This window comes from Podarcis cretensis, assembly GCF_951804945.1.
Source record: "Podarcis cretensis genome assembly, chromosome: 1".
In the NCBI taxonomy this organism is placed as follows: Eukaryota; Metazoa; Chordata; class Lepidosauria; order Squamata; family Lacertidae; genus Podarcis; species Podarcis cretensis.
Window position 1 is genome coordinate 72793162 of NC_137170.1, and position 20365 is coordinate 72813526.

A 20365-nucleotide genomic window follows, 5' to 3' on the forward strand; every position below is an offset into this window, starting at 1 on the left:
CCAGACGTCATCCAGTTTTGGGGGAAAAAATTGGAGAAGTTATAGGCACTTGGTGCTTGCCAAAACTAAAAAAAGAAGTTATAGCTGTTTGTTGAGTTTTCCATTCTAGTTAATGGGGAGACATCCAAAGCGTCAGAAAATGAAGTGAGGCAACGCAATGCCGTTCCGTGGCTCCAGACCAAAGTGGCCCCCTTTACAAAGTGGGTTCCAAACCTGATATTTATTTAGGGCTCAATCAATTTATGGCTTTCTGGGACAACACACCAGCAGCTTGAATGGGGCCCAGAAGCAGATTCTTTTTTCTTTTCTTTCTTTTCTGCGTACATCACAGCGTATCTATTGGCTAAAGTCGTCTTTGTTTCTCTGGAGCCTTTTGCACAATACATCCTGGCATGTGTGACACAGTCATTTACGAAGTGACTGAGCACACATTTAGAAAACAACTTTGGAAGCATTGCTTATATAGCAAGAGGTGAGGTAATCGTTTTGTCTCTGTTAACAAAGCTGAATATGATGAATTGCAATAATTAAATTTCTCAAAATACTTAGGAAATTAAACAAGTGGCACAATTGCCAGTAATGGGTGTAAAAATAAGAGCAGGGCAGAGTTTTGGAGATGGGCTTTTATGAACTCTAGCAACACATTTAGGGTGGAGCTATCTAATGACTTTTGTCTGTGAATCCATAATAATTTATTTCCATATTCTAAATAAAAGTGTTGATCTATGCTATATACATCCCTGTTTTGTTTACAAGGAGTTAAGCGTTTTCAGGACATAAGAATTGAGTCAAGACAAATGGCAGAAGTTATTCTTCTTCTGCTCCAAGAATGGGTATGGGGGGGTAAGGCCCCCCCCCACATGCTGGCCCAGTCCCAATTTCCCTTCCCCTGTTGTTTCCACTCCCAGACCTTTGCATAGGGGGCAGAAGAACTAAAAGTGATGGCTACACAGATTTGATGGGATGCATGTAGGTCCCTCCATGGGATTCAGAACCCTGCACGACTGGAATTCCTGGTAGATGGGTGAAGTGAATGTGCATATTTCCCCTCCAGACTTTCTTCTCAGTGCACAAAAGTAGGGCTGGTGTGGCCAGAGCATGCAGCTCCTCTCCTCCTTCTCCCATTCATTATTGGAATGCCTGGAGGGTAACTTCTGAAAGAACCTTCAGACAGCTGCAAAACATACATGACAAACCAATGCAGAGGAACCATCTTTCTGAGGATGCCATGGTATCAAATACCCTGGTCCAGATGTGCAGGAGCAGCATAGAAAAAGTGTTACTCTGAAGACCTAGCTAAATGTTGCGCTGAATGCAGAGCGTACTCTTTTCTTTAATAATTTACTAGTATGGGGGGGGACACACCTCACTGGGAACTTTTGTCTTTCCCTTGGAGGTGTGGGAATGGGATTTTCATCCTGATGGCAACCGGTGAAGGAAGAAATAAGCTTTCCTGCATGCTGCAGTCCCAGTAACAATTGCATTCCCCTCCTGTCATGAAATAAAGGAAACCAGAAAGGTAGCTGCACACTAACACATTAAAAATAACTTACAACCACAGTTCAATCAATATAAATCATACAGGCTGACATTTGGAGTTGTTCAGAGTGAATTATAGGATTAGGGCACCAGAAAGCTTGGGAACAGGGTTTTTCATCTTCGACACATTTTTCAGGTAAAGTAAATGTTTTACTTTGCTTCCAGTGTCTTCTAAAACCCCCCACAAACTATCAAAAACCCTGTCATAATCCTGCATTATATTCAAACATGATAACTGAAGTCAAACGTTGATGATGCAAAAAGGATGCATTAAGGTTTTTTTTATAATCTATGACATATTTTCCTATTTATTTGTTTTTTGAAGGATGCATATCAACATTGTATAATGGAAGCCTCTGAACTAATTTTGCTGACTTGATTGGGTCACCACCTGGAGTCAAGGACCACATAGCGCATAGAAACATTTTTCCTGTCTCAGATGGAACCCTTTGTCTTTCTATAATTTACATGTTAAGATCAGTAACTGCTTTCCCAGTCTCCCCAAACCCTCATATCTATGATAGGAAGGTTGGACGAAGCATTGCAAGTCTTCCTTAACTGGACTTTATGCAATTAACTGAAGTGAAATAAAACATAGCGGGAAGCAATTTTGCTTAGCTAGATGATAATTAACCACTCATTTTAGCACCTCCATATTTATGTACTTTGCCACCTAGTGAAATGAACACAGGAACTTTTGTTTTAAGATTCATTTCCCCCCATCCTTGTTAGTGACAGTAATAAAGCTCATGAAAAGCTGTTTTCTTATGACTATTAAAGATTTAATTAGCATAATGACTCCCAGCTCTGCTGTATGAGATGCTGACCATCAGAAAACGAGGGCACTAAATTCTTAAAAAGGTGAGAGCATAGCGAGGGGGGAAATTCCATTATATGTCATTGCCAAATTTTCTTCTCTACAAAATTAAGCTTTCTTCCCCCAGATTCTCCAAGGCGGTATTATAGTGCAATCCTCTATGTGTCTACTCAATGTAAGTCCCATTGAGTTCATTGGGACTTGCTCCCATGTGTGCATTTAGGATCGCAGAGCCTCTTGCTTCCTTCCCAAAGTCTGGCTTAAGCCAGGACTGTGAGGGCTGGGGGAAGACGTCAAATGTTGGCTCTGCGCAGGGCAGCATATTCTCAAGGCCCACCCCTTCATCTTGCTCCTCCCCTTTCTGCAAATGCTAACAAAGATAACACAAGAGAGCTAAATGTGCACAGTGCAAGCAAAGGTAGTATTTGCAGATCACCTCTTTGAAGTGGTTATTTGCAGGGAAAGTCTGTAGCTCAGCGGTTGAGCAGCTACCCTGCATGTAGAATGTCTCAAGTTGAGTCCCCAGCATTTTCAGGTGGGGCCAGGAGAGATTCCCACCTGACCCTTAGAGAGCTGCTGTTACTCAGTGTAGGCAGTACTGATCTAGATGGTCTAAGGCTCAGTGTAAACTAGCTTCCTATGCTGCTGTTGTTTAAAAAATGCTGCAGCATGGAAGGAAGAACATTTTGTTCTTTTCACTGTCCCACACCCTGGACTTAATAATATGGTTGTCCTAGGATACTAGATTGCTGGAATTTTTGCACTTCTGTTTATCGCACAACTATTGTGCAATTATTACAAGTCATTCCATGAAGATGAATCAAAGCACTTGCCTATTTGTTTTTCTGCCAGTTTGTATTGCCTCTTATCTTATTTTATCTTATCTTATCCCTCCCTGCCTCTGTTTCTCACTGTATGTACTGTGTCTGCTGTCACCAGCAAAACTACTAATGGTTGTTAAGCACAATGCAGTTAAAATGTTCCGACCAGATAAGGAATTCTAAGGAACTATTAGACTGTAAAGTTGGAACCTACGTTGCAAGTTACTGATTTCCAGGCATTATGAATATTAGGCAAGTCTAGGATTGCCTCAACCTGGTAACTCATGACTGTTATGTTTGGACACGGAATTCTGGGGGTTACAGACCACTGGTTTGATTGAATATGCTAAGTCTTAGGTTTGTGGTTTTAATTAAATGAGGTTTTGTACTGAATAAGTCTCATGTATGTAGGGGGGTAATTTGCCCAATCTGTACATTATGGTGGTCTTCTTAGAATTTAAATAATTTTGGTATTGAATTAAATTCCCACCACCATGATGGTCACTGTTTGTCTTGCACATATAAAGAAATTCTTTGGGATAATTAGATAAGGGGCAACTGGAGTCATTGAGCTGATATAAATTTATCAGTCAAAAGATACAAACACACACACACACACACACACAAACACATTTCTAAGATTCAATCAAATAACTTGAAGGAGTGGAATAATTGGCATGTATTCAAATTGTCCTTAATTGAATTCTTCATCTTTTGCTTAGAAAGCTTCATGGGGTGCAGCCTCTCCATGGAGCAAGTAATTTTCTTTAACAGGATATCATTTAGAATGAAGGAACACATGCCTGAAACACTGTTAATAATTAACATTGAATCAACACATAGATGTGTCTTGAGTTCCCATTTTTTCTGCCTGTCACTATTGGCATTTCATCAAGTCATTTGCATCCTAAGTGGGCCTGTTTATTCAGAGAGATGACACTGTGGCACTGCTGAAGGAAGCAGGAGACCTTTGTGACACACAACCCAAAACAAATATCCTTTGTTACTATAATGACCTAGTGAGAGCCAAATTGATGGCAACTTGGCTTCCTTAACTCTATCAGTGAGGTTTGTTTGTTTGAATACACAGGGTAGGGCCTCAAGCTATGTTATCCAAACATGTGCATTTGCCCTACAATAGCATCGCCTGAGCCCCAACAAATGCTCTTGTGTTTCTGTACATTTCATTATGTACAATTCTCACACTTTCTAGTTTGCAAGCCACCTCCTTAGTTTAGCATTATTATTATTTTTAGCGCAGCAGTGCACTGCATAAAACACAGAAGTGCCACATTCCTTCTTGCTGGACTTTTGTGTTGAGAGGTGATGATCAAAGTTTGGTTCATAGCTCTGTATCTGTGATGCAAGGCATCAGTTGATGTGGTGTCCAATTAACTCATACTCATGCTGGACCCACTGAAACCAAGGAACATACTGTAGTTAGCCATTGATCTCAAGGGGTCTACTGTGAGTATGAGTTATTTGAATACAACTCATAGACGATACCTCAGTGATCATCTGGTTCAGCTCTGTGTTCAGTACAGGATCTGCAATGCAGGATGGAACTGAAGCATCTCTGGCAGAAGGCTATCTTCCAGTGGGGGGGGGCAATACCTCCATTGGTTAACAGCTCTTACCATTAGGATTATCTTCCCTGATGTTCTCAAAATTAACTTTTCTACCATTTTCACCTATTAGTTGTACTCCTGCTCCTCTAGAGCAGACCTGTACAACCACAACTCATGGTAGTCATGCTAGCAATGGAATCACGAGTTAGGTTACTGACTCCCACTATGGGGTAGGGACCTCTGGAGCTTTTGAAGACCTGCTGTGACTAGCTGCCTATACACTTGGAGGATAACTTTGGAGTGATATTGACACTGCAGTTGTTACAACTCCAGCCAAAGTGCCCAGTGCCTCAAATATGATGTAGTGTGGCATTGGTATCAGTTGACAGAATCAACTGATGTGGACAAGACGCTGGTAGCCACGCATCTGACCACATGCCATCTTGACTCCAGTCTCTCCTACTTATCAAATCAAGCAGGAGGTATATGAATGGTTAAGTCTAGAGGATGGTTAATATTTCATTGTGTTAGGGGAAGGTTCCTGCTGCCTTGAAAGAGGTGGTGGTGCAGCCATGGACCCCTTGAGTTGAAGCAACTATCAACCAGCAACAAATACTTTTTTGGGCGAAGTGGTGGACAGAATTGTGGTGAGACTGCCATGTCTTGGATGACACCGATTATTTAGATCCATTCCAGTGTGGGTTCAGCAGTGGCCATGGGACTGAGTCACCTTGATTGCATGGATGGATGACCTTTGCAGAGAGCAGGACAAGGGAAGTGCAACCTTTCTCCTGCTTCTTGATCTCTCTTTGGCTTTTGATACCATTGACCATGGTATCCTCCTGGACTGGCTTCAAGGAATGGGAATTGGGGGGCACTGCATTGCAATGGTCCCAGTCCTACCTCCAGGATCATGTCCACAGTGTCGCATTTGGAGGGCATTTTTCAGACCCCTGACAGTTACACTATGGGTACCACAGGACACTATCATATCTCCAATGCTATTTAACATTAATGGAGCATCTGGGACAGGTCATTAGGCAAGGTGCTATCTTCTTCTTCTTCTTTGGCTATCACTCGTAGCCAAATAAGATTGTCTTCCATAAACACGGTTTTAACAGTGAGTCCGTAAGTGACTGTGGAGGCTAATTCTGGATCCACACGTCCTTCCACAGGGGGGACATAGGTTTCCAGGCAGGAGTTGATCATGGTGAGGGTTTGCCAAGCATTTCTCCCTTTCATCCTGAGTTTGAGTGTCTTCAAAACCCATGACACCTTTGGTAAAGGCTGTTCTCCAATTGGAGCACTCGCAGGCCAGTGCTTCCCAGTTGTCAGTGTTTATACTACATTATACAATGTAGTATAAGGTGCTGTCAGTATGCTGATAACACTAAGCTCTGTTTCTCCATAATACTTAAACTGGGAGAGGCTGTGCAGGCCTTGGACCAGTGCCTAGACACAATGATGAGATGGTTGAGGAAAAACAAGCTGAGCTTGAATCCTGGCAAGACAGAATGGTCCACATGTCCAAGAAGCTTGTCAGTTGCCTACCCTGAATGGGGTTGCACTCCCTGTAAAGGAGCAGGATTGCAGCCAGGAAGTGCTTCTGTTGCAGTTCTGTTACTGGAGGCCCAGGTTGTCTCAGTGGCTAGAAACATCTTTTACCAACTGCAACTGGTATAACAGTTACAACCATTTCTGAACTGGAGTGCTTGGTCACAGCAGTTCAAGCACTGGTTTCTTTAGGCTGGATTACTACAATGTGCTCTCTGTGGGGTTTGCTATGGAAGCTTCAGCTAATACAGAGCACTGTTGGGAGGCCGAAATAATGATCTGGCTTCCCTTGAGCTACTGTGAAAAGGTGGCAATAAAAGATACCTCAGAAAATCGAAGGTGCTGATACTTAATTGGCAGCTTAGAAGGACATGTCTTAAATGCATGGTGATGGTAAGAATTGTGAAATGTAATATTTCAAGTGGTTGTTTCTCTTTAATTTAGGTTGTGACGATATTAGCAAACATGTCTGTCCTGGACCAGTGTGCCTCAGAAATAATCCAAGGAAATGGTATGCAAACTATGCTGCATCCTTTTTAATTCTGCTTTTTGTCCTGAATATTCTCACTATAGCCTGGGATGCTTATCAACAGTGTTTCACTCCTTTGTAGGTGTTCAAGTTTTAATGGAAATGCTGTTTGAGAAATCGTCATCTGGGAATTCACCAGAAGTAGCTGCTTGTGAACGAGTTCAGCAAAAAGCCGCGGTTACGCTCGCCCGGCTGAGTCGTGATCCCGAAGTGGCACATGCAGCCATAAACCTTAGTTGTAAGAATTTTAATGCTTAACATGCTGGCACTATATAAAATATGCAAAATGCTGCATCCGTTAAAGTGAGGAAGCAGCTGCTTTGATTGTCAAAGTGGTCTCACTTATCTGCTCTCTGTATACCCTCTTATCAGCTTTGCTACATCAGAGGGCCAGTCCATTTGCTACTGTTTAGGCTTCTTTCCCCCCCATCCATACAGAATTTCCATCCTTCTGTATGGACTCAATTCTGAACCAGTCTACACCACCTGTATGTCTTCAGCAGTACTGTACAGATCTCCCCTCCCATGTTGCTCACTGCATTACAACTGCAGGGGTCAGTTTACCTGACTACAGTGGTACCTTGGTTTACAACCAGAATCCGTTCCGGAGGTCCATTTGTAAACTAAAACAGGTTGTAACCCAAGGCGCACTTTCACCAATGGGGCCTCCAAATTTTTTCTGTTTGTAGTCCAAAAAAAAAAAAGGGTTGTAATCCAAAAAAAGGTTGCAAACTAGGACACGCACTTCCGGGTTTGACGTGTTTGTAATCCAAAATGTATGCAAACCAGGACATATGCAAACCAATGTACCACTGTACTTCAATGGATGTTTAGTTTGCATGGAAAAAAGTCTGGTTGTGAAGGCAAAAAGAAGCACAAATTGCAAAGGGCAATTCACACAACTGTTGCAGAATTAGCTTTTTTCTTTTTTGCCTGCTAACCCAAATGAACAAAACAGGTTGCAACACTGTTCAAAAAGCTTAATCCTGCAGACAGTGAAAGTTGCACATCTTCAATTGGCCCTGAGCAGGGACCTGACATGTGCACAACTGTTAAATGATTTCCATGATCACAGGTGGTGCATATATCCATTTTTCTTCATTTTTGAATCTTACTATGACAGCATTTCCTTTTAAAGCATTTTCAGCTTTCCAAACAAAACACCTTATATGGGACTTTGTTAGTCCTCCAAAACACAGGTGATTATTTTTACAGTATTTTTCAGAAAACAGTAAGAGGCGGGGAAAGTGGGAAATCTTTTTCAATCCGAGGACTATGTTTCCGTCTGGAGGCTCCATAGCAATGGTGGGTGTTGTGAAAGTGGGTTTGGCCACACCGTTCTCCATCTTCCATGCAGAAAAGCAAGAGATATCTCAGTTCAAGGACACATTCTGGCCTGGTAAAAACACCAGAGGAGGGTGCTGGGTGCCAAAAATGGTGCGGTTTATGGAGGGGTGTGTCCTGTTCAGAGTCCTGAGGACCATATAGAGATGGTGGAGGCCACATTTGACTCTCAGGCAGAAATTACTACCCTTGCTCTACAGTCATTCAGTGACACCAGTGGGGTCTTCCAGATGTGGGAAAAGGGGGAGGGCAGGGGGACGATTCTATACCTTTTCTAATAGAATAATGATAGAGAGAACTAAGGGGACATTCCCAAAATTAGAGACTCCCTGGTTGTGAAAACAGAACTGTGAGTGCTTTCTGAGTGATGCTTCTACAGTTCGCTGTTAAACTGATACGTCACATTTCAGCTCTTTATAATACACACAAGGGAAGTTCCTTTCTTGTTTTCTAGCATCACTTTTGTCTGAATTCATCATCATTTTCACTGAAATGGATAAATCTGGAAAGTATATCACACTGATGCAATGTTGAGAATTGTGGAGATTTGAAATTACTCACTTTTCAACGTTCTTTTCAAAATATATAGGTATTCCACGCCTCATAGAACTTTGCAGGTCTCCTACCAAAAGAAATAACAGTGATTCTGTTCTTGTTGCATGTTTGGTAAGTGCATCTAATTTTTGCCTTTAGCTTTCCCATGGGCTTTCTATACACTGAAAATATATTCAGCACAGTAGGATGTGTTTTGTAGTCTCTCTCATATCTAAAGAGCATATTAGAGCTTCCTTTTGTTGCCGGTTAGTATAAATTTCTGGAGAAATATTGCTTCAAAATCCTCTTGTTCCATGCCAAAATCCACACTTTGTGAGTTGATATACATAGAATACTAAATATATATTTTCCCCAGTTCATCTGTATGAAAGAGGCCACCCCAAACATACTTTCCTTTTGAGGTGTTGCTTCCTTTGTTGAAGTGGAGAAGTCTCTTTTGGCAGGAGGCCTTCAGAGGTCCTGTGCCCTTAAGGGATCATCTGGTTTGGTTATTTAGTTTATTTAAAGGGTGCTACTACTAAAGACCACTAAAGTAGATAACCTGCATAGCATTGTATGAGATAAAGTAACTCTGGCTTTGCAGATTTGTGAACCATCCTGTGGTTGTGAGATCCACGGAGAAAGGGTGGTGTACAAAATTCTTCATTATTATTATCTATTTAATTTGCAAAGTATGTGCTTAAACAGTGAGCAAACATTAACACCCCAACAGCTGTGGCTATGGAAGAAGCAAGACCCTCTTGGAGTGTCAATGCTGTGAACCCTTCCATTGTAGCTGTTGATTTACTTGAACTGAGAACTTTGTGAAACCCAAGAACAAAGAACCAGGCAGGCAACTGTATGGTGTTGCGGGTTTGTGCTTTTGGGGTCTGTTTACTGATTTGTTGCAAGTTTAGACAATGTATTTTATTTTTTTAAATGCTGTTAATATGCACTTTTTACAGGTTAGTGGCAATGGGAATTGTTTAATGATTTTTTTAAAAGAACAGTTTAATTGTTTTTAAAGAATTGTTCTCCTTAATGGCCCACCACCCAGGCAAACATCTTCCTATATTTTAACACTTGCTGGACCCAGGGGTTAGAAGGGTCTCAGCAAGCAGCCTGCCGCCTCTCTGCAATTCACAACAGTCTAATAGGCGCACTCTTGCCAGTAAGTAAGCAAGCATATACAAGCTTTACTATGATCTAGGTCTCTTCTGTTCCTGATACCACTGTGTTGTGTACAAATTTGCCTCCAGCATGTTACCAGAAATAGGGATTTCAATGTTACAATGTACTGAGGCTTGTTAGTCTGGAATCATTTTTTATTTTCATTGCAGAGGCAGTTAGCTTATAAGAATTAAGATTTTATATATATATATATATAAAAAGATTATCATGTTGCCATAAGCAATGCTCAGAATTTTGTGACCTCCCATCTGATGACACAATAAAATAATTCCCATAATAGGCACTTTTTTAAATGTTGATAAGTGGACAATATTTCTTTGTGCAGCTGAGTTTTGCACTCATATTTCTGTCCCCAAATGGTTGGAAATCATGTGATTTACTCTTTGAAATAATGGTAATGCTTACAGACACCAATCAGGGTGGAAGCAGCTGTATGCTAAGTACTGGGCAGAGACAATTCCTATGTCAATTTTAAGTCTGAACAGTTTTAAGTAGGGAGATGAAGTGGCTTGCCTGAGGTCACACTATAAATCTTTGCAGGACTTGAGAGCAAAATGAAGACTGACCCTCAAAGTGCTTCACTGGCACAAACCCCATAGAAATGAATGTGCCTTTTGCCAGCAAAGGGATTTCAGGGTCTTCAGGAAGGGATGCTTTCAGAGAGCTTTGTTTTAAGCAGTCCTTTTAAAGAATAGATTCAGTTTAGTTTATTTGGTGGAAACTAGCAGATTCCCCTACCAAAATTAAGCCACAAAATCAAAGCAAGGGACAAAGAGTCAGGGTCAGTATGCACAACCTCACTCAATAGAAGCCTGAATGGGACTTAGTCTAATGTTGTTCCATGCACCATCAAAAGCAATTTGTTAGCAAGGTTGGTTCAGCAACGTATTTGGGCACGGTGGACAGTCTTCCCACACAGGGCACCGAACCGAGGCAGGCACAAAATGATGATGATGATGATGATGATGATGATACCTATATTTATATAGGCACCTACTCAAAGTTAGGCCACAGTCAGATGGGCAAGTGAGTTGCCGCAACTATGACATAGTGCACTGGAGAGCCCATTGAGAAGATCCATTAAGAAAGCAACTGTACCAGAAGGAATTATTGAGAAAATAAGAAATATTTTGAGGGGGCAGGGTTGGACAAATTTTGTCCTTGCTCAGGGCACCATATTACCAAAGTCCACTCCTGGTTTAGTTTAGCTTTCTTTTCAAGCACCCATATTACAGCTTTTACAAAAAGAGAGAAAAAGGTATGTGTTTTTAGTACCACAGTCCTATACATGCCTATTCTGAGTTTGATGGAGATTACTCCCACAGAAGTACATGACATCACAACCTAAATGTTACAGATTGCAGATATCCTTATGATTGGAGCATCTGGAAGCATCAGCTTAATTAGGCACACATAAACTAACATGGGAACATAAATGATGAAACTTTTGTCGACAGGAATGCTGTCGTTTAATAATGTTGCCCATTCTGATACCTCATACATGTAAATCAATTCTAGAATGTTGATTTGCTATTTGGGGTATGTGGCCACACACACACACACACACACACACACACACACACAGTATGAGTCTCAGCTGCTTTTCAAGTATACAAATAAGTAACTGTACTGAATCAATAACATCACTATGATAGTGTCAATCAGTTAATGGTCAAGGGAATTTCTGCCGAACCTCAGCTCAGTAGTGATTCTGAACATGTGATGTTTCTCTAGCATTGCATGAAGGCAGATTTTTATTCTAAAACCGTATTGTCACATTTTTATTTCAGGCAGCCTTGCGGCGACTTGCTGTTATCAGCCCTGATGGCCTTCAAGAGTCAGATTTCCAGCAGTTGGTCAAGCCCAGGCTTGTGGATTCCTTCCTGCTCTGTACCAACATGGAAGAAAGCTTTGTATGAACAAACCACAAATATAACCCAAAATAGGAAATAGTGTTACATAGGGCAACGTAGCTAAAATGTTATTTATGATTAATTTATTTCAAGTGCTAAAAAATCAGCATAGGGAAAAAATGAGGCCATTAGGCACATAAAAAGAGACCTGCTGGGTCAGACAAAAGATCTGTCTAGTCCAGTATCCCGTTCTTACAGTGGCCAACCAGATGTCTGTGAGAAGCCGGCAAGCAGATACAAGTACAACAGCCCTCTCCCCATTTGTAAACTGATATTCCAATGCATCCTGCCTCCAATATCAGAGGTAGTTCCCACTGAGAACCTTAGGCGCCATAAATTTGTCTAACCTCTTGTGGGAGCACATTTCATACTTCAGCTACCCCATTCACATTACTTGGATAAGCCAAGGTATTATGAGAGAGGGAAAGAAACATCTCTCTATCCACTTCCTTTACACCTCACATAATTTAATGCACCCCTATCATGCCTCTCTTTACTCACCTCCCCCCCAACTGAGAAGGCCCCAAATGTTGAATTGTGTCATAGGGGAGTTGTTCCAGCTCCTTGATTATTTGCTTGCCCTTTTCTACACCTTCTACATCAGCAGCCGTGGACCAGATTAGGCCCCCCAACCTGTTTTCCTCAAGTTTATTGCTTACCTGCCCCACAACTGCTGTCATATATGGGACCAGAAAAGGCATGACCACAAAATAGCAATGGGGGACTCCCAATTGTCCCCTGGCAAGTAAGGGCTGTACCGGGCACATTTTCAGTTTACACCGAAGGTAATACATAGCCATTGTGGCTACTAGCCTTATCCTTCATGATTTTGCCATTTCTGCTCAGGGAAGGAGATGAGCACAGAGTGCTCTTCTCAAACCCCCCCCCCTGATTTGTACAGCAGTATGCAGGTCATTGCACAGAATAGGGGGTCAAAACATGCCTCCAATACACAGTCAGTTTCCTCTTCCCAGAAGGGATCCTAGCCATCAAGTTATTAATGATCTAAACTTTGGCTGGATGGAAAGCAAGTCCACAGGAGGACCACATGGTGCTGGATAAGTATACAGACACATGCAGGGTGATCTATGTTAGTTGTTGATGTGTAGTGAGTAGCCATTTTATATTTCCCTAACTGGCAAACTACTAATTGCACAGAATCATGTATGGAAGCCCCAACAGCCTTCCTTCCACCTTCCAGAAATGAAAAGCAGAGTGCTTTTGAGAGTGGAGGTCATGATTCTCCCCCCCCCACTGCCCCACAGTAGCTGTTTTTCTATCTACCATCCAACCACGTTCCCCTTCACCCAGTTCAATATGCGTGTTTATTCTTGTAAGTGGGAAACTGGACTGTGAGCAATGACAGGCAGTGTATGGGGGTGGATTTGGAGTGGGAAAACCATCAGGAGAAAGGGTTAAATAATGCATCTGCTCATAAGTGACCTGTTCTAGAGTTGCCTTTCATTTAAAACCATGTCAGTTGGGGTTTCTGTATATGAGTAACACCGCAAAGCAGAAGACCAGATATTAATCATGACGTTTTAATATTAAGACTGGAGTAGAATCTTCACCAATAATACATTTGGGTGGAAAATCTGTGGCTTCTGGTTAAAATGTTTACCGTTTCTTTTTTAAAAAACAACAACAACCAACAACCACAACTTTATATATCTACAGTGTTAGCTGATTTACTATATTAATATATAGTATTAACTATATTAATATATGAAATGGAAACAAAGAAGACTACAATGTAAGCTATTGAGTGCAGTCCTGCTCTTATTTAAGTCAGTTGCAACATGTGATGATGGAAAACGAAAAGCTTTATATCCAAAGGTGAATGTTAACATAAATTTCGTTAGAAAATGAAGGATCAGTCATGCTGTATACAAATGTGATTCTTTGAGTGCAGTGATGACTAAATGCTGGTAAAGTTATTTGCGAGAACAAGTGCTGTGCTGAAAATTTCTTGCACTTCCATTTAAACCTTCCCCCCTCACTTAATAAGAAAAGAAACTTTGACTTCAGTAGAACTGTGTGTCGACTTAAATTACGAATCTAATGCCACATCTGCGCTATACCAGTACAATACCACTTTAGACAATCATGGCTTCCAGCAAAGAATCCTGAGAAGAGAAGTTTTTTTTTTTAGAAGAGAAGTGTTTTTAAGGGTGTTGAGAGTTGTTAGGAGGATTCCTATTCCCCTCACAGTTATACTCCCAGAGTTCCCTAGGAAAAAGGGATTGATGGTTAAACCACTCAGAGTTGTAGATCTTTGAAGGGAATAGGGGGTATCCCAGCAAATGTCAGAATCCTTAACCGACTAGACTTCCCAGGATTGTTTGGGGGAGGCCATGACCATTTCAAGTGGCATGATACAGCTTTAAAGTAGTGCAGATGGGGGCCTTAGATGCCTATCCTGTAGTCAGCATCAGAGGCCAGTGGGAATTATGCATGCATAAGTGGGAGAACTATTGCAACCTCAGTGTTTAGAAGAATTGGTGGCAAAGTGCCAGGCACTTAGTTAGGCTCTTGTTTTCTGAGTGGCAGACTTGCCAGAAACATTTTCATATCAGCGATTTCCTGTCAGGTTATAGGTAATGCTTTAGGCATGTATTTAAGCATTGAACTAGCCTGGCCTAAACTATAGGTATGATAGAGAGTCTTCTGCACACACTGGCATATGTGCTGAATATGGGAATTGTAAAATCACGTTTACTTCAAAAAATGATGATGATGATAATGATGATGATGATAATAATAATAATAATAATAATAATAATAATAATAATAATAATTTTCTCTGACATATATTTGCATCTACCAATTCTACTATTTATATTTGTTTTTGTCTCCAATATTATTAAAGATTATTTGCATTGAGAATCCTTAGTCAAATACTCATCTGAAGTAAATCTTTTTTAACATACAAACTGGAATCCAGGAGATGGTACATCAGTGGTCCAATTCTGACCTTCTTCTGACGATTTAAATAAGTGTAAAATGTTCTCTTGTTCCTGAACAGGTTTGTCTGGAGTTAAGTCTCAATGTTTCAAAAGAGCTTTATTCCACAAGCCAAGCTGTTTCGATTATATTAATGCACAACACAGAGGGAATGAATATACTGCTAAACGCATTCCAGTCTTTGAGTAACGAGAGGTTTCACAGGTCTCGCACATCTCTTGGGTTTAGTTTCTTTGGGGTGAGGTTCACTGGAGACTGATCGTGTTTCTGTGATGTCAGCAAAGCTGCTCAAATGGTTTATAAGCACAAGTTAAAATAGACATATAGAATATTACAAAAACAAAGACATTAGCAGCGCAATCCTATACATGTCTACTCAGAAGTAAAAAGCCATGGAGGTAAGTGGGTATACAATGGTACCTCGGTTTACAAATTTAATCCATTCCGGAAGTCCGTTCTTAAACCAAAGTCGTTCTCAAACAGAGGTGCGCTTTCCCTAATGAGGCATCCTGCTGCCAGTGCCCTTCCACCTTCTGGCTTCCATTCATGGACTGATGTAAAGTTCGCTAACCGGAACACTACTTCTGGTTTTGCAGAGTTCTTATAATGAATAGTTTGTAAACAGGGCTGTTCTTAAACCGAGGTACCACTGTACATTTAAAAGTCTGGGAGCAAAAATGCATCTTTGCCTACACTGCAAGGATATTGATGGAGTCACCAGACAGGCCTCTCTGGGAAGTGAATTCCACAAATGGATGATCTCTTTCTGGTCCCCACCCATCTTACCTTTGATATTAATTGGTGTGGGTGGGTGTACATGACGCTAAGACATGAGATTTTAAAAGATATTTTGACAGCAGTACAGAGAATATTGTTATATCTTCCATGATGTATCATGTCTCCTACTGGCAAGACCTTTGTGTTTTGGCTCAGTATTTCAATGCCTCCTTAATAATTGCTACAGTTTTAACTACATCTTTTTGTAACACTCAAGGTGTTTGGCACTAAAAGGTTATGTTCTACTGATGGGAAACTCTATTAGATTAGAAAAGGAAAATGTAAGAAACTGATTATATATAGAACTGGAATAATGAAACTATTAACCAAAGGTGGAAACATGTCGTGAAAAGAAAATGAAAAGAATCCACATAAGGAACTGGCTCAGATAAACATATGTTCAGATATACCAGTTTGGGTCAGAGTGAAATTAAACCGAATAAATAAAATTAAACAGCTGGTGACTTTTAGTTGTTTGTGAACTGCCTTAGTATTTTCTTCTCTAAGTGAAATGTGGCATGCACATTCTAACAAACTGTTTTTGTTATCAGTATCATCATCATTCTTTAAACTGCCTTTTTTCAGATAAAAAACATGAAAACCCTATAAGGCTACACCGTGAGGTGATATGGATACAGGTTTACATATAATTTAGCATTTGAATGTAATTTGCCCTTGTCCCGAAATCTAGGTGAAATTTGGCAAGGTTTCTGCCCTTTCCTCAGCATAATACCCTCTTAAAAAAAAAAGCCGTAAGCATCTGTTTCTGTCAGGTTAGTATGCCTTGGCAAAATACATACAATTCTAGTGAAAACTGTTAAAACCTGTTTTTTTGTTTTCAATAATCTGGTACAAACATTTGGTCTTGCTAATATTTCCCTTACACACACACACACACACACACACACACACACACACACACCCCACCCCACATGAAACATCTATAGTTAAGAATATTGACAGCCCGGAGAAGGGGGCTGAATCAGAAGAGTATGTTAGAAGTTTTGTTTTTAATTCCTGACCCGGTCACACTCCTTTGATATATCTTCATAGTATGAGCATCCTCAGAAGTAAGTCGCATTGAGTTGCATGGGCCTTACTCCTTAGTAAGCGATCATAGGGTTACAGCTTGAGAAGGTAGCAAGCTTTGTATTGAGAAACACCTGATGGGTGCAATTTGCATAGTCCCAATTCTTCCTGGTCATCTTCCAGAAATCCGGAATTCTGATAATATTTCTGCTGAATTTTGGTGACTGGAAACAGGAAACTTTTTTGCTTATCCTACCAGCAGTCTTGTTTGGGGGATCAAAATGACTCTCAAAGGCAAAGAAAAACTTACATTGCTGTTGTTGCTTTTGCTTTTTAAATCTCTCTCCCCTCAAAGCACTTGAAGTGTTCTTTTGAAAAGGTTTTAGTCGGTGCTATTTTTTTAGAAAAAAGAGGTGCCGGAACTCACCATGAAAGTCTCCCTTGTTCTCTTATAACGGTAATGCTGCCCACCTAAGAAGTGTTGGAACTGAGTTGCGGTGAGTTCTGGTTGAAATAAAGCCCTGATTTTAGTGATGTGCTCAGGAATTTGAGATAATTCATCAGTTTTGCAGAGATTACAAATTTCAGGCAGATATTTTAAAGCAGAGTTCATGTTTCGCCTTTTCCAGGATGTTCCATGGTTTATTCAAACGGAGTTATTTAGATTGGTGCTGATGTCCAAGGCAGAATTCACTATCTTAATAATTCCATATTCTTCAAGGAATGCAGTCTAGCATTTCTACACAGCAAATAATCTGGTTGAAACTTCTCCAATCACCAAAGAAATAATTTCAGCAGAAGCTACAGTATCCAGTAGGTCTGGAGTTATTTGGATGACGGGTTGTTTTGTGCTCCTGCGTGTGAATTTAATAAGGGAGTGTCTTTGTTTAGGTGCCCTGTAGTCATCTGAACTTTTTCCAGAAACTTCAGAAGTGTGGCTTTTTCTCGGTCCATTTCGTAGGAGCTTAGACACGCTGCTTTTTGGAGGACTTTGATCTTCTCGGCATACTTCTTCTCCTCTGCACGATTTACTGCTCTTGCCCATTTCAGAGCCATCGTGTCTTCGACCTTTGTGACAGACATCTTCTTTACTTTCTGTTTATTCATAGTAGACACTTTACTTAAAATCACAGCACAGCAGCTAAGCTGGACAAAGAATTAAGGTTTCCCCCCTCTTCCAGGTAAAGGGGAGTTATTAGCTTATTTCTTTCAAAAACCAAAACAAAAGCTATGTTGCATGCATGTCTCTGGGAACCCTTCAGGTGAATAATTAACCAATTTTCTCAGGGCTGGCTGCTTTCATTGTTTCCCTAGTGTGCCATCCTTTCAGTTGATTTAATAAACTGCCTGGAGAGTTCAAGGAGGAAACAACCTTTAATTTTGTACCTGTGCTTGAAAATGATTTTTAATTTAAAGGTGCTGAGATATAAGCTTTTTAAATTTTATTTTACTTCACGTGAACTTTTGAGCACGGTGGCCCTGATCAGAACTGTTCTTGATTCCTTCTATTTTATTGCTACATTTTATCCGAGCCTTCTTTGAAGTGGGATACAATCATTCCCCTCACACTTTAACCTCATGACAAACCTGTTATCTGAGTAAGTTATCTGAGAGACTGACTGACCTCAAGCTGCCAGGCGAGTTTCATGGCTGACAAAGAATTTGAACCTAGACCGTCCATTTCAAGCTTTGAGCCTCTATCCACACCATACCTCAAAGGCAACGTGGTTAATCTTCTGCCTCATTTTGGCTCTGGATGTTGCAGCACCACTCTTAATATGCATGGAATAATCTGAAGCCCCGCACAGTTAGAGGAAGAGTTTGCCGATTGTATCCAAATATGTCGCTTCTGATGACGGAAGTGTCTGATCTGAGAGAGGCTTCTATCAGTGGAACAGGAAGGGAGGGGATTTTGCTGATTGTCTGCAGAAACTCTCTGCAGCTTCCTGTATCTGCTCCAGAGGGTTGGGGGTCTGCTTTAGAACAGCATGAGAGGTGGTAGGAGGAGACTGCTGAGGGAGGAGGAACGGGCAAAAATCGACTTCCTCCCCATTCTGTTGGTGGAAGTGTCCATTGGATGAAGGAGCTTTCTTTCTTTTCTGTATATAATTTTTATTAAGTTTTCTGTTTTAAAATTTAAAATACTCATTTTACATCCTTAAGATATCAATGACTTCTCTTCATCTCTTTCCATGGTTCATTTTCCATATCATAAATCCCTGCGTATTTTACAAAAACTATACCATTCAGTATTCCATTATTGCTTCCATCAAAACCTGTTTACACTGTTGAATTTCTGTTTTCAGCTGTACACAATTCTTTCCCATATATTCAATAAACGTTTTCCAATATTCTTTAAACGTATGTTCTTCTTTTTCTCTTATTCTATAAGTTAAGTCTGTGAGTTGTGCATATTCTTAAGTTGCCACCCTTTTTAGTTGGGACCTCGCTTGTTTTCCATTTTGGGGCTAGATGAAGGAGCTTTCCATTACCCACAGAATTTATGGTATAGGGAAAAATATTCATAGCAATTCCTACATACAATAGCTCTGTTTGACAGTGTTTCCCATCATGTGAGAAGTAGAGCAGGGAGCACACCCTCCATTATATTTTATCCACTGGCTTCGTCATCTTCTTCCACATGTTGGGAGCTGAACTTCTGAAGCAGGGAGACTTTTCTACTCACAAAGGCTCCCTGCACGATGTAGAACCTGAGCTTCCATGGAGCAAACAGGACCACAGAAAGCTGCCCTGCTGGAGACATTTGTCTCTCGAACACAGAGACGGTGATGAAGCCAGCAATGGGGACATGCTAAGTGTGTGTGTGTGTGTGTGTGTGTGTGTGAGAGAGAGAGAGAGAGAGAGAGAGAGAGAGAACATACTAGCAAATATTACAAAGTCAAGAATATTTTGAAGAAACAGTATTGCAAGAGTAGGATTGTATTAATGAATTGATGCTGATCACTTGATTATATTGCTATTTTATTTGATCAATTGACTCTTCATACACAAGGGTATGGACACCAGTGCTTTTTTCTGGTGGTACTCAATGGTATGCGGTACCAGCAATTTTTTTTCTAGAAAAAAAGCACTGCTTAAATGTCAGGGACTGGCTGTGTAGGATTTGTTTGTGTGTGTGTCCCCAACTATAATTCATTCATGGGGGTCAGGACTTCGGGTTGTGTCAGGCGTCAAAGGATCCAATCCCCCATGGTAGGTTGCCAGGAATGGATAAGACAAGGAAAGTTCTTACCAATGCTTTTTATTCAATATTCACAGAGAGAGGCCTAGAAATGCCGCCTCTTGGAGTAATAGTGTTACTCCAAGTGAGTACTCCACCCCCTTCCTCTCTCCCATTATGCGTCATCACTACGGGAGCTGAGAAGTGCCCTCTGCCTTTGAGCTCTTTGCTCTCCTACTTTCAATGCCTGCCAGGTTCTGGGGAGGGAGGGTCTGGAATGCTTCTAAAGATACTAAGTCCATCAGCTGTCCCCCCTCTGGTGCTTCTTCTACCTCCTCTCCCATTATCTCCCAGCTTTCCCCCTCATCTGCCTCTGAGCTGTGACCTCCCTCAAACCCCTGTTGTAATTCTGAACTGTCTTCTTCTTTGGAAGGGTCAGGCTAGGGAGGCAGTCTCCACCATTCCTCCTCTGCCCAGTCCCTGACAGGTTGGCACTCGCCTGTCCATTGGGGCACCTTGGCTGGGTAAATCAAAGGTGCGTCCCCTGATGCAGAAACTTCTACCCTGCCAAGGCAGCTAGTGCCATGTTCGTAACTTCAATCCC

The 20365-nt window shown here is 41.0% G+C and overlaps 2 protein-coding genes and 1 long non-coding RNA gene across 4 annotated transcripts in view; 1 reads left to right on the top strand and 2 right to left on the bottom strand.

Annotated features, from left to right (window-relative positions):
• Nucleotides 1-12375, top strand: part of INSC (INSC spindle orientation adaptor protein) — a 148895-nt gene extending 136520 nt beyond the window's left edge. For both annotated transcript variants that reach the window (XM_079966448.1, XM_079966447.1), the window contains 4 exons: nucleotides 6744-6810; nucleotides 6911-7066; nucleotides 8762-8838; nucleotides 11688-12375. In XM_079966448.1, the coding sequence (XP_079822574.1) occupies nucleotides 6744-6810; nucleotides 6911-7066; nucleotides 8762-8838; nucleotides 11688-11816 (429 nt within the window). In that variant the 3' untranslated portion in view covers nucleotides 11817-12375. The remainder of the gene's footprint in view (nucleotides 1-6743; nucleotides 6811-6910; nucleotides 7067-8761; nucleotides 8839-11687) is intronic.
• PSMA1 (proteasome 20S subunit alpha 1) overlaps nucleotides 1-20365 on the bottom strand; it is a 395447-nt gene that overhangs the window by 269026 nt on the left and 106056 nt on the right. The window lies entirely within an intron of this gene.
• On the bottom strand, nucleotides 14855-17809 carry LOC307211072. The gene is made up of 2 exons (XR_013836273.1): nucleotides 17008-17809; nucleotides 14855-15058 (listed from the first exon to the last, which is right to left on the bottom strand). It is a non-coding gene; the product is annotated as an uncharacterized lncRNA (long non-coding RNA).